This window comes from Lissotriton helveticus, chromosome 2_1, assembly GCF_964261635.1.
Source record: "Lissotriton helveticus chromosome 2_1, aLisHel1.1, whole genome shotgun sequence".
NCBI lineage: Eukaryota > Metazoa > Chordata > Amphibia > Caudata > Salamandridae > Lissotriton > Lissotriton helveticus.
In genome coordinates, this window is record NC_136059.1 from 134,089,280 (window position 1) to 134,103,119 (window position 13,840).

General features: G+C 43.2%; 1 protein-coding gene across 4 annotated transcripts in view; it reads left to right on the forward strand.

Annotated features, from left to right (window-relative positions):
• LOC144817793 (uncharacterized) overlaps window positions 1-12,565 on the forward strand; it is a 233,060-nt gene extending 220,495 nt beyond the window's left edge. For all 4 annotated transcript variants that reach the window (XM_078674613.1, XM_078674611.1, XM_078674612.1 and 1 more), the window contains 2 exons: window positions 1,847-2,332; window positions 8,376-12,565. In XM_078674613.1, the coding sequence (XP_078530739.1) occupies window positions 1,847-2,332; window positions 8,376-8,869 (980 nt within the window). In that variant the 3' untranslated portion in view covers window positions 8,870-12,565. The remainder of the gene's footprint in view (window positions 1-1,846; window positions 2,333-8,375) is intronic.
• The last annotated feature ends 1,275 nt before the right edge of the window (window positions 12,566-13,840 follow it).

Consider the following 13,840-nt stretch of genomic DNA (forward strand, 5'->3'; position numbering starts at 1 on the left):
AACTCTGCTGTTTCCCAAATAAGCTCTTCCCTTCCCTCGGTCAATCCAAGTTCTTACAGCGCGGGGATGCCTCCGGGTCACCAGGCGCTTTACAAATCATTAAATAAATAAATAAATAAAATGCTGGGTTCGAGGACGTGACTGAAAGGGTGTATGAAGGGACATAAACTACGAATAATAATCATTTTCCACATTACCGACCCCACTCACTTAGACCCCGCTTACGACAGAAGACTCCCTAAAAGACCATGAAAAGCATCCTCTCCGGAGCACCCTCACAACCCTGCCCCACCACACACATCTTCCACAGGGCTACCACGTCCATTGCACCCAAACAATGCCGGACTATCAACCGCTTCCCCAAGACCGCCACATTTCTCGACGAATGGAATCACACCAAAGTCAACCCCCTCCTCAAGGAAACCTCCGCAGCCCTGACGGACCTCAAGAACTTCAGGCCCATCTCACTGCTTCTATTTGCAGCCAAGATCAACAAAAAGGTGTAAACCTCCTGAACCTCTCAGCTGCCTTTGACTCCGTCGCCCACCGCACACTGGTCACCAGACTTCTCGATTCCGGCATCCAAGGAAAGTCCTTTGACTGGACACGCTCATTTCTCGCAGGCAGAACTCACTGAATCAGACTCCTGACCTACTTCATAGCACCAACAGAGACCAGATGTGGAGTAACCCAGGGATCCTCCCTCAGCCCCACCCTCTTGAACATCTACATGACCTCCCTCGCAACCATTGTCAGAAACCATGGGCTCAACATAGTGTCCTACATCGATGACACCCAGTTCATCCTCTCCCTCACCAAGGAACCCAACATCACCAGGCACAACTTCCAAGAAGGGATGAAAGCCTTAGCCACCTGGATGAAGAAGAGCTGCCTGAAACTCCACTCAGAGAAAATAGAAGTCCTCATCACATCATTGGCTCCATCCCTCCAGCATGGGATTACACCTGGTAGCCCCTCGCCTTTGGAACACCCCCACCCCAAAAGACCATGCCTAAAACCTCAGCATCATACTGGACTCATCACACACTTTGAACCATCAGATCAATGCCGTATCCTTGGCCTGCTTCACCATCCTCCTCATGCTCCAATAAACTTTCAGATGGATCCCCTCCAAATCCATAAAAACGGTCAGGCACACCCTCCTTACTAGCAGACTGGACTACGGCAACATCCTCTATGCCGAAATCAACAAAAAATCCCTTTGCAAGCTCCAGACATGCCAGAAGGCCGCAGCCAGACTGATCCTAGACAGCCCCCATCCGAACCACATCACCCAACACCTCCCTGTTCTCCATTGGCTTCCCATTGAAAGATGAATAACCTTCAAGCCCCTCACGCACACATACAAAGCCCTCTACAACATCGAACCAGCATACTTAAACAACCGCCTCTCCTTCCACGCTGCCAAGATGACCTCTCTCACCATTCCACACTATAAGAGCAGAACAGGTGGAAAGTCCTTCTCCTACCTCGCAGAGAAGAACAGAAATGACCTCCCCCTCCAGCAAAGCCCTACACTGCTCCAGTTCAGGAAGGAACTCAAGACCTGGCTCTTCAGATGACCAAGCACCCAACAGAGCCCCCGCGCCTTAAAACCCATGATTGATTGAATAGCTGCCAGATCCAAGATCCATATGGATCCCCTGCATTGCAAGAACCACTGTTTTGAAGCCCAAGAAGTCTTAGCCTTGTCAGTTGTAAAATATTGTCAAGCTGTATTGTATATTTGTATTCTGACATCCTCCCTATCTAAAAATATTCAAAAACACCACTGCCTCTGTCCGAATACATTTCTAAACTTTGTTCTTTTCTTCTCCCCTTTTAGGTACAGTCTTTCCGGGTCACATTCTGAGTCTCTTTCCTGTTACAGGAAAGAGTTTTGAACAGGCTGTTCTGACACCCTTTGTGGGTGGCTTAAATTCCTTGACGTCCGTTGCTGAAACCTTGCTGACCAGTTCCAACCTTCCACAAATCATTCAAAATGTTCGCCAACTCCTAGAGTCGTCACACAAAAGTCTGTCAGAGGCAGAGAAGTCATCCGTAGAGCAAGTGAAATTATTGAGCGCAAATGTAGAAGAGCGCTCAGACCAGATAAACCGTATGAATGATGAAAAGAAGGTGCTACAAGATAAGCTAACAGCTGGACCTCAAGAACAGGAGACCCTTGCCAAACAACTTAAAGAAGCACAGAAAAATTTCAAGAATGCAAATGATACTGTAGACAAAGGAATTAAAGCATTCGACGCTGCAGTCGTAGAATGGAAGAAGGGACTTGGCATGATATTTATTCCTGTATTTGGACCAATAATAGGTATATATTGCTCTTTACTTGGAATGTCATAAAAGAAATAACACACCCACATTCATATCACTTAGTCCCAAACAAAACCATGATAAACACCTAGGGCCAAAATGTCAAAGATTTTACGCAACACAGGGCAGCAAAAAAAGTTGCTGTGCTGTTTTGCCTCAACTGGCAGGAGCATAAATGTGTGGCATAGCTACAAAGGATTGGCACAGTAATGCTCTCTCTGTGTGCTGGCACACTTTCTACAGCCATTAAACTGGGCAGGTACCCTTGCACCCTAGGACAAGGGTAAGTGAGCTGTTGGCAGGATAGTTTTGTGCATAAAGGCTTTTCTTCCTGCACAAAAACTATGGTTTAATGCTACTTCCTCTGTTTATGGGTGCTGCAGAATGCAGCACACATGTAGAGAGGAAGAAAGGAGGTATCCTAAAAAAGGTTCTCATTATGCCAGCCTCTGGGAGGTGTAAATCCATGTATACAAATCTTGATGGATATAAATTTGCTTCAGAATCCATGGGTGGATTCACAGGAATGCCCATGCACCATCCATTGAACACTCATTAGAAGCATTGCCTTTGGTTTTATGGGTACACCGCTCATCATATGTGTTAGTTTATAAATGCCATCCTGGATTTTGATCCGGGTTTGTGTTTGAAAAGCAACACAAACCGATACAAAGTCTGTGCAAATCTGGCCCTGGTTTCTAACACACATACGTTCACATAGACGGTTACATCACTCTGGAAGGCATATTCACAAAAACACACTATGCTTACACACATACATACATATATTTAAAGAGACTCAGCTGGAAAGATAACACACATAGAGGACAAATACCAACTCTCTAGGCATAACTACAAAAAGACAAAAAGGTTGTAGGAAACAGAAGACACCACAAGCCTTTAAATGGGATTTACTAAGCTATGCAAACCCACCTTGAGTGGCTCTGCATGGCTTAGCCTTAATTACTTCCTTTCATTACTCTGAATTGAGAATGCATTCCATGGATCCAGCTATGAATTTTTATACTATCCGATATTTACTGTGATTGCATCAGAATATATCACTTTCCCAAGTGAGGTGTGACAAAGAGAAATATTTTGATTTCTCTTTATTTCTTCTTTTCAGTTGTGCTGCATTATACAGCTCACATTGAAAGAGAAAAACACCTCTAAAGATTGTTTTTGTGCGAGAAGGTTCCACTTTCTGCACAGAAACATTCCTGCCTGTAACGCCAGCACCCATGCACTATGCTGCACGGGTGTCCGCATTGGCACTAAGCTGCACATAGTGTACCAGCTTAAGAAGAGAGCATGAATGATCTATATCTTTGTAAATATGAAGAAATTCTGCTCTATCCATTTAACACAATGCAGTTCATTGCACAATCTTTGCTTGCTTCCCTGATTTGCATAGAAGCTTTGTAAATTTAAAATACTGCCTCTGTAAAGGGAACTAAAATGAAGTACACTATATAGAGAGAGTGTGAGATCCTCAGAGAAAGATAGAGGCAACAAGCAGATAGTCTTTTTCAGGTAGTGTGGGCGAGCTGTTCGGCTTATCAGAGGACAGTGTAAGGCATTTGTTGTACTTAACAAGACAAACACTGAAGAATAAGTCCAAAATCAATTTAGTTTAAAATGAACACGATTCTTTATATATATTTTTTGGGAAGCAAGACTTCAAATTGGAAATATACTATATGCAGTTTCAATTACTTGAATAAATTCTTCCGTAGACTTTTAATTACGGAGAGAAATGCATTGCAGTTCAAAATATGTAGTACTTTCAGTATCTAGGCCCTTAGCAGTCGATACCATCAGATATTTACTATTGCGGTCAGAGAAAGCAATGGAAATGTATAACTTGAATGCCACCACCAACACAGTTACTGTTGTGGTCACTGGCAGCAGGTCTCTCTAGGTCTACGGATGCCAAACACCGCCAACCCGGTGGTCTTGGTTGCTGGATAGCTGGTGTGATCTGGATGGCGGAGGACTACTGACTCAGATGCTCAATCGGTCACTGGAAGGAGGGCTCCACGAAGGAGTTTCAAAGTTCACTGTCAGCTGACAGGCCACAGAGTGATGCAGAGCAGACCAACATGGAGTAGGCAGTCATGCCACCATTACTGCTGAACGCTGTGGAAGCTTTAGGTCTCGGCATCAGTGTAAAGTGTCCCCTCATCTCACCAGGTTTTGTGGGATACACTGATATCACCATGTTCCTGTTCAGCAGCTTGCTGTTGCAGGCTGTCAAGAGTGGTTCAGGTCCTCTGCCCCTGACACTGATCTTCCTGAGAGGTTCCCCTTGGGCTCAAAAGCTCAGGCTGGTAAGGCTCAAACTCCTGTGGCTTAGTTCGTGCTGAGGCTGACTCTTCTTCTCCCTGAGGAGAGAGGTCTGTTCAGAAGCTGGTTTTCCAGTGTTCCTGCCTTTCCTCTTGGAGGGCTGGGTCATTCTTCCAGACTCCAGCACCTATTTTGCAGTCTAAGCTCTGCTCAGGTTTTTGCACACCCCCAGTGTGTGATTCCAAGGATTCTGGCATGGATCCTTAGCAATGCCTCAGCCCATGGTGTGGTCACCAAATCAATACCAAGCAAACATTCAGCTGGGAGTGTCAGAGAGACTGCTTTCTCTTACTTAACAGCACCCCCGCCTAATCAAAGGACACCATTGCCATGGGATGGTTTGTCGTCACATTGTCAATGTTTGTGACTGGATAGAACCTTCCAGGCATGCACTGAACAGGGGACACTAGATTCTGATTCAGGATGGTGACATGAGCACCAGTGTCTCTCAATCCTCCTACCCTAACCCCATTAACAACAGGATATTGTTTGTATTTTTGCATGTTATTGGGCCAGACAACTAAGGCGGCTAAGTCCACATCCCCCATGAGAGTCACCTCAGTGAGCTCTCTGACATGGTCAGGGCCCTCCTGATATCCATTCTGGAGGCTGACCACTGCATTTACTGCAGAAGAACTTGAGGGATTTTTCTTGTTTTTACAGCCAGGGTGTCCGGATTGGTGCCCACAGGACCAACAGTCCTGACACCAAGCCTTCTAAGGATCCCAATTCTTCCCCTGGTACAGCCCTTGGCTTTGAATTGTCTCAGGGCCCACCCTTCTGAACAGGTTGTTAGTGCCTGATTAAGACTTTTTGTTTTTAGGATTACTCTCTTTACCTGGGTGAGGGCTTCCTGGTCTCCCTCATTTGGTCTTCCCCTACCAAGGGTAGTTTTGGTCATGCAAATTTTAAACCAGTGGTTTTATTTCTTCCCAACTCTGGAGGAGAAAGTAGATCCAGGTTTACCTGATGCTGATGTAACTTCTCATTGTTACAATTACTCAAATTGCTCTTTCATAATTAACTTGTAATGCCCTTTGTAGTCTAGGTAGGCGCTTTCCTTTGTAAACCCCTGCGCTACATTATACCTGTGTTAGGTATAATGTATCTAGGGTGGGTGTATAAGATTTCAGTGCACCAGTTCTAGGACGCCATTGCTTGAAAACTTTACGCCTGACATGATCATGACTACTGGTTTCAGGCATTAGTTCTGAGCTTTTCGGAGATTTTCAAAACAATAACTAAATTACTTGATCCTAAATAAAGTGCAGATTTTTGCATTTCTAAATGTTTGTTTCAGGGACTTAACCAATGCCCTAGCGGTTTATTTTAGAAATTGTGAAAAAAATAAGCCAATCACAAATTTGTCTGTCTAAAGGCATTTTTTGGATTTACTCATGTGTTCAACTCATTGACAAAGAAGTCCAGCAAATAAAATTTGTGCACCCCACCGCTGATCCACCAATGTTAGATACCACCTGTCTGTACAGTTTACTAAAATGAAGTTAACAATGTATAGTGTGTGAGATATTCCCAGAGGAAGATGGTAAACAAGCAGCTAATACTAACTATCTTTTTGTGGTAATGTGGGCGAGCAGCTATTCTCATCAGAGGACATTGTTAACCATTTCTTGTAGTCACTGAGGCAATAAATGAGACGCATACAGAATGCTAAATAACAAGATTCTTTATATATGTTTTTGAGAAGCAAGACTTCAAATTGGAAATATGTTTTAAACAATACCAGTAATTTGAATAAATACTTGTAGACTTTTAGTTATGGAGAGCAATGCAGTGCAGTTCAAAATATGCTGTATTTTCAGTATCTAGGCACTTGGTGGTTGATATCATCAGATGGTTACCATTTCAGTTGTCGGAAAAAGCAATGGAAGAGTATAGCTTGAATGGAGTTCAGTAGACAATCAACACAGTTACAGTTGCGGTCGCCGGCAGCAAGTGACTGTAGGTCTATGGATGCCAAACTCCGTGAACTCAGCGGTCGTGTTTTCGGGTGGTTTGATTTGGACGGTAGAGGACTGCCATTCAGATGCCAACACGGTCACCGGTAGGAGAGTTTCAAAGTTCACTAGTACCGACAGGCCACAGGAGTGATACAGAGCAGTTCATCATGGAGTATGCTAGTGTTGCTAACGAACGACTTCAGTGTCATTGGCAAGAGGATAAGGCTCTCAGGAACGGGGCTGTTTCCAACATTGGTCATCCTGCTGAGAGTATCCATCAAGGTGATGGAGTAGTACAGGGGTCAATTCCAATGGACTTGTAAACCAACAGGCCTTGGAAACTGCAATGTTTCTTTTCCAGCGGTGAGTTGCATCAACACGGAGTGTGCCAGTCCTCAACCTGGGGGGCCCAGATCCTCTAGCCTAAATGGAGGATCTTGGCAATTTACAAATTCTGCAGGGGTTCCGGGTTTTCTCGGTGCGTTGCAGGCTTTCAGGAAAAAGAGCAATTTGCAGTTGTCAAGTCTGCTCGCAGTTGGCAGGGATCTGCGCCGGTTTCTCCTTCAGTATGGTTCAGTTCCTTTTCTGCCAGCAGTCTTCTTCCGTTGTCTTTTATAGGACCGTTGAATGTTTTGTATGGTTCTCGGCGAGCGATCTGAATACTGAATTTGGGGGCGTTTTTAGGGGAGGCCAGGTAGTAGCTAATGGGCTGCCTAACTGAAGGGTGCCTACACCCTCTTTATGCTCATCCACATAGGGAGTCTGCATACCCCAACTCCAAATAAGCTACTATCCCAATCTTAAGATGGCCGATAATGAAAAGTAGGGTCTACCTTGCCTGCCCGACCTGAAGGGTTGTACAGGGTGAGGGTAGACCAACCTCCTACTTTACCTCATTTCTCCCCACCAACAGTGGACCAAGGCTGGGGGAGTCACCATCTACTTCTAACAGCGGAGGGCTGGGGCAGGGTTCAAAGGTAGCATGTCCTCTGAAGTTCCCTCTTCTGCAGAAGCAGATCTTTTAGGGGGAGGTGTCACCACCTCTGCCCAAAGCAGCCATTGTCTCTGGATCTGGAGAGCTCTAGCTCTCCTCCCAGGGGTCCAGAAACATGCATGGTGATGGCAGGCTGGCTAAAACCAGACAGGGGCAACACTAATGATGGATAGGTGTTCAAGCAATTGATAGTTTTTTCCCATATAATAACAAGCAGCAGGCAGAATTGGTAGAGTTTGATTCTGAAGAATTCCATTAAAATTCTGTGAGGTTCTGTGGAATTCAGATGGAGTAGAGTGGGCATTTGGCACTAGTTCCTAAATGCAAAATTCACTGTTACATCTAAACAGGTCTGGAAGAGGGGGCAGTCCCTCTATGTTTAAAAGATATTGCAGATTAAACTTCGTCCTTAACCATAGAGGGACTGCTCCTTCTTCCTGCCCAGTTTAAAAACCAACTATTGCAAATTATTTCAGCCAGTGGAGCTGCAGAATGTCAGTAATTTTGCTAATAAGAGCAACTCCTAATTACCCAAAGATCCATCCAGAGCGAATATTAATAGTTATCATGTTATGCCAGTAGCAAAACATGAAATCCTTCCAAATTTTAAACATTTGCAATGAGATGCTTTGTCCTCTGATAAGCACATGGTCTGAATAATCTCTTCATTTATATGTATTAACACACTTCATTGTTACAGTGTGCCAATAAACATGTAGTCTTTTTTCCCTTTCTGTTAGGTCCTGTCGTAATGGGTAAAGGTGTGGAATCTCAAAAAAAGGCATACAGTGACATAAAAGAAGCTCAATTGAAGAGAAGGATACACGCAAAAGCAGTGTGGAAGATTAAATTTGACATTCAAAACTACGAGACTGCAATCCGTTCCACAGTACAGACCATTGTAACTAATACAGAAAAAATTAAATTCCTCCAACAGGATCTAAACTCTGAAAGGGCACAGCATCAAAATTTGAATAAATTCCTCATCTCGTTGAAGGAATGCACCAGTTTACTGAGCACTGTTGCTGGCCTGACCAGTGAGGCCAACATGTACCTGGAGCTCAGTAGAGTGATTGATAGTCTGCTAGGAGTCTTGGGTGAAATTGTAGTGACTTTACGCCCCCTCGTTGAAAGTAGTAAAGATTACTCGTTCCTAATCTCTGCTAAATTACCAACCACCATACAGAAGCTGGAAGAGGCTAACCGTAGTTTGAAGAAAGCTGCAGCGTCCTAAATCAGTGCATTCCTATAGCACTGCAGTTTGTGTCAATCCCTGTAATCTGCTTTTCTTCATATATTTTGCTCTGCAATACTTTTAGTTGGAGCTCCTACATCTCCTACATTTCTCTTCTTAATTGTGTATGTGCTTCTAGCTGACCAGGTCCTCTAACCTAAAGAAGACATACAATTAAGCACAGCATCATCCCCCTGCCAGACCCACCTTTTCCTTGTTACACAGAAAAGTTCAATCCCATTAACCTCGTCTTCAGTTAATGAATATAGAACATCCAACAGTTCATCGACAGCACCAACCCTACTTCATCTCTTACAACTGCACCTTGCCCTCAAATCCAACAACAATACATCTTCAAATTCCTATCTCACCATCATAATCCCTCATAGGCACTTCTTATGAAAACAGGGATGCATTTACAATATTTTGCTGAAGGGCAACACTGCAAGTCTTCCTGCTACACTGCCTTACAGCAAAAGAAAAGGGCAGGAATGTGCCTTGTTGATCAGATACGGCTCATTCCTGTCCTCTTTCCCTGCACTGGTGCTAAAGTGACTGCCACGCGCCATGGTGCAAGGGTGTCGGCGTTGTGGGAATTGTTATTGTGCAGGAAAGGACATCATTCTTCACAAAAGCAATCCATGGAGGCAATTTCCTCCTCTGTGATATGCTTAATGCAGAGGAAATAAATGGTGAGATAAAAAAGTTATTTCTCCTTGTTACGCCTCCCCTACTCTTCCCCATGTGTAGGCTTCTGACGAATTCCCAATTTTACAGAACATTGCAAATCTAGGATGTGTCAAGTGGCATCGGTGTTAAGTGGGAACACCCACAGTAACGCCGATGGCAGGCCTCCTCATCTCAATGCGAGTCAACTCAGCAACTTGCGTTACGTTGCCTAACACCATATCTACAATGCCATGAAAAGCCAAGAAGGGTGGATTTACATGACCTTGTAACTATGGCACTGCTGATTGTGCCAATGGAGCGCCATTAAAGTGGCATTCAGGCACTGCAGAGACCTTGTAAATGAAGCCTATAATGTCTTACCCTCACCCTTAATCAAAGCTCACTCAGAAAACTCCCACTTACCCGTACTCTCCATTGCCAATGCCTTCCTTACTCAAGGTATCTTTTCAGGAGCTCTCAATACAGGCCAGATACTCTCACTCCTGAAGAATTTAACACTGGACCCTGATGACCTCACCAACTTTTAGCCCAACACTCACATACCATTAATCTGCAAGCTCATGGGATCTGGATGATATTGCAGCTGTTGCCAGGCGTTATGCGATCAATCTAAAAAACAGACTTTAAGGAGCACTAACAGGTGAGAGGCTTTAACTCTGTCCTTATGTTGATAGTCTGGAGTACATCTTTTGATAATGCAAAAGATATGTGCTTCTACAAAAAACTGCTTGCCCTACAAACAGGTTTGATAATTTTGTTTATGAAGACAGTTGCCTGAGCTTAAACGTTCATAGACGCACACAAAAATGTCTTAGATAACAAGATAGTTTGCAGTGTTTGTTTTTCTCGGGCAGCAGCACAGGTGAGAGGAGTGTGGTTATTACCTTTGCGCTCCAGACTTCAGTTTTGTGTTTGAGGCCCAGGCTTCACTAATCTACATGGACTTCTTTTTCCAGCGTGAAAGTGCAACTGTTACCTGAACTTATATGATCTTCGTAAAAGAGCTTTGGAAGTCTTACTAAGAGTGGGGCATAGGCTCCACCCACATCATGGTTCTCATAACTTGTGGATTTGAATGGGCCAAATAGGTGTGCTTCCACTAAAACACTACGTTCTATTCCAAAGTGTACACTCACAAAAACTGTCTATGTATAAATGTTTTTATAAAGGCACTAGGCCTGACACATTTATTGTGAAAAATCACGTGTTTACGTCGATAGACATTTAAGTTTGAAATGTTATTAGTCTCTTTTAAAGCCTACAGATAGGGATATAATATGGAATCTGACATAAGGGCCATAGTAGGCAATAGTTTTTCTTTCGGTCACTCAGTGTAACAAACTCATGATGTAGAAGGCTTGCTGTGTCAGAATTGTTATTAGCGGGTACTTGGACATACAGTATTTTGCATGCCTTTCCAGTGTTATGACTATGTGTCCGATGGCTGTATTGTGGGAAAGCTTAATTTCAATATGGTGAGCCTTAGATGGTTAGGATGACAAACTGTGTGCCTGTTTGGTGCACTGGAAGTGTTATCTCCGATGACTTTGGTCAGGTCTTCTTATTATGAAACATAAGGACAAAGGCAGTTGGTCCAGCTTATTAATTGTGAAAAGCATATTTTAAAGTCAGGAAACGTTTAGTAGTTAATTATCACATGGCGTTACAGGCTATATCCTGATTTTTAGTTCCATGTAATCTCACAGATTACCATAGCGGGTAGGGGTTATTGCACTGCACACCCATTCTGGCAAATGTTGAGGTGATGATCCTTGATATACCCTATCTAGAGGTATTGTTTCTTGTTTTGCATCTGTATTTGTAATTTTATATCTGTATGCATGATGTTTGCAAGTTTACGAGCACTTGAATAAGCCTTTCATGGTTAAGGTGTAAAGCATTCAGCAAAGGATAAAGGTGAACGTCATGACAGATATCATAGGTTTCATCTGTTTATCATGAAACAATATCAGTAGGCCCAAACTATGTATTGTGAAAATCAATCATGTGTTAAAGACAATAGCCATGTAAGGATGGATTGTTATTATACTGTGATCAGCCTATAAGCAGGTATACTGTTAGATGGAAGTTTCACAGATGTAGTAGTAGGAAAGGGGTTTGGTGTTAGTGATCCACCTGAACAAAGTCTGTGAATTCAATGATCCTTGTCAAGCTTTCATAGGAGTGATTGTGTTTTGTTTTGCCAACTGTGAGTTTCTTTACATTTGTAAATGTGTGACTGTATGCCAGATAGTTGGCCTGTGGAAAGCTTACAGCAGATATAAAAGACATGATCTGCTTTAGATGTGGCAAACAGGCTTGAGTATGCAGAAGATGCAATTCTAAAAGAGATTTTGCTCCCATCTGTTAGAGTACTTCCATTAAGTGTAGCCAGTTTTACTCTAGGAGGCATTAGATAGAGAGCCATTTTCTTTTCTGCAGGGAAAAAATTGTCCAGGCAGCTTTCAAAGCTGCGTTCTTGGTTATTGACAGCGTTTTGTCAGAGGACCTTCTGTTTTTAATTTAAAGAAATATAATTTGGCAAGCATTTCATAAGAATTATTTGTCCCATTCAGGTAACCACTGAATCAGTCTTCTCGGGCCATACCTACTTACTTTGCCAATGCTTGCTTATTCAAATAGCAGCAGAGTTGTAAGCAGTGCTGCTGACCAAAAAAAAGGAGTTCAAACTTCTGTAGGGAAGCTACTCTGATCACTCCTGTCAGCTACCTTGTGGAGACTGTCTTCTACACCAGGGTGGCAAGCATGTGTCCTCTCAGGGACCCAAGCACACAAAAGGCATAGATAAATCAGTGATTTCGAAAGGGTGGAGGGTGTGGGTAAGTGACACGTGCTGGAATCCGACTGACATACACACAAATGCAGGAAAAATAGAGGTGAGTGAGGGATAGAGGTCTCACATATTTCACTTAGCTTAAATTCTGTAAGTAAATTGCAGTAACTTCCATTTTGTAATTTTTTTGCATTAAATCAAGAAATAAGTGTTAGTCATTTCCAAAGATTTTAGTTTCTGTACACTCATATTTCTCACTGAAATGTTCACATATTTCTACAAATGTTTACATATATATTTATATCGAAATTGGGACTGTCTCTAGTCTGCACGAGTACACTATTCACGGAAAAGCGGGTTCTCTGTTTCAAACAGATGCAATTGTTGCCTAGTTCCTGAAATAGCTGATCAGATATTTCAACAGTAAACTACTACATAACACGTTGTTTGGCAAGCTAGCGAATTAACTCAACGTTTATCCTAGTACCATTTGCCTACCAGCCACCTCTCTTTATCCACTGGTCTTTAAGTGGGTAATTTACATTTTTGGTCCACCCACCACAGCAAATGGCACAGGGGCAAAGGGCCGGCCTACTTTAACCCTTGTCTTACTTCTCTATGAGTATGTATGTATGTATGTATGTATTGCGACTTATATAGCGCACGTATCACCCGAAGGTATCAAGGCGCTTGCTTAGGGAACCCATCCTGGTATTCCCCTGTGAGATACCCCGGCAGGGTATCCACAAGATGAAAGCCAGGCATCCCGCCGCGAGGGGCCGTAGTGGAGATTAAGCACGCTATTGCCCAGAGTTGCAGAGTGTGACCCCGTGAGTCGAGTAGGCACTGGAGCGAGAATTGTTGAGTCTGTGGAATTTTGAGCCCGAGACCCGCCGAGGCGGGGAATTGAACCCTGGTCCACAGCCGATCTCAGCTTCCAGGTCTGCCGCCTCTAACCACTGAGCCACGCTTCTCCAATGAGTAAAAGCAAGTATTTTTACTAAGCCACATATCCGTAGCCAATGGCCGAGCTATTAGCTTTGCCAACACTGTTCTGTAATTCCAACCTTTATTGTGGTGAAAAACGTAGGTAGTGAAATGTCGCCTACCATTCCTGTCTACATCATAAAATGTATGTCCAATTGTCAACCTCCTCTCATATGGATATTGGTAGAGAAACAGAACAACTGACAGTTATGTAAAGAAAGGGATTCTTAAGTTAAAATTGACTTGTGCAGAAGATCAATTCCATCCACTGCCCAGTTTTGTGCCGAACAACAGAAACGGTGTAAAGTTTATCAACACCCAGAGACCGAGTTCAACAAATATGATGGATGCCAAATACACAAGTGCCAGACACAGCCAATGCTAAGCACTTTTCGTACTTTTTGATGAATATGCAGCTGGTTCACATTTACAATATGGATAATATACTAATTTACAAACTTGATGGGCAACTATTAGAGAAAGAAGGATTCTTTTAGCAA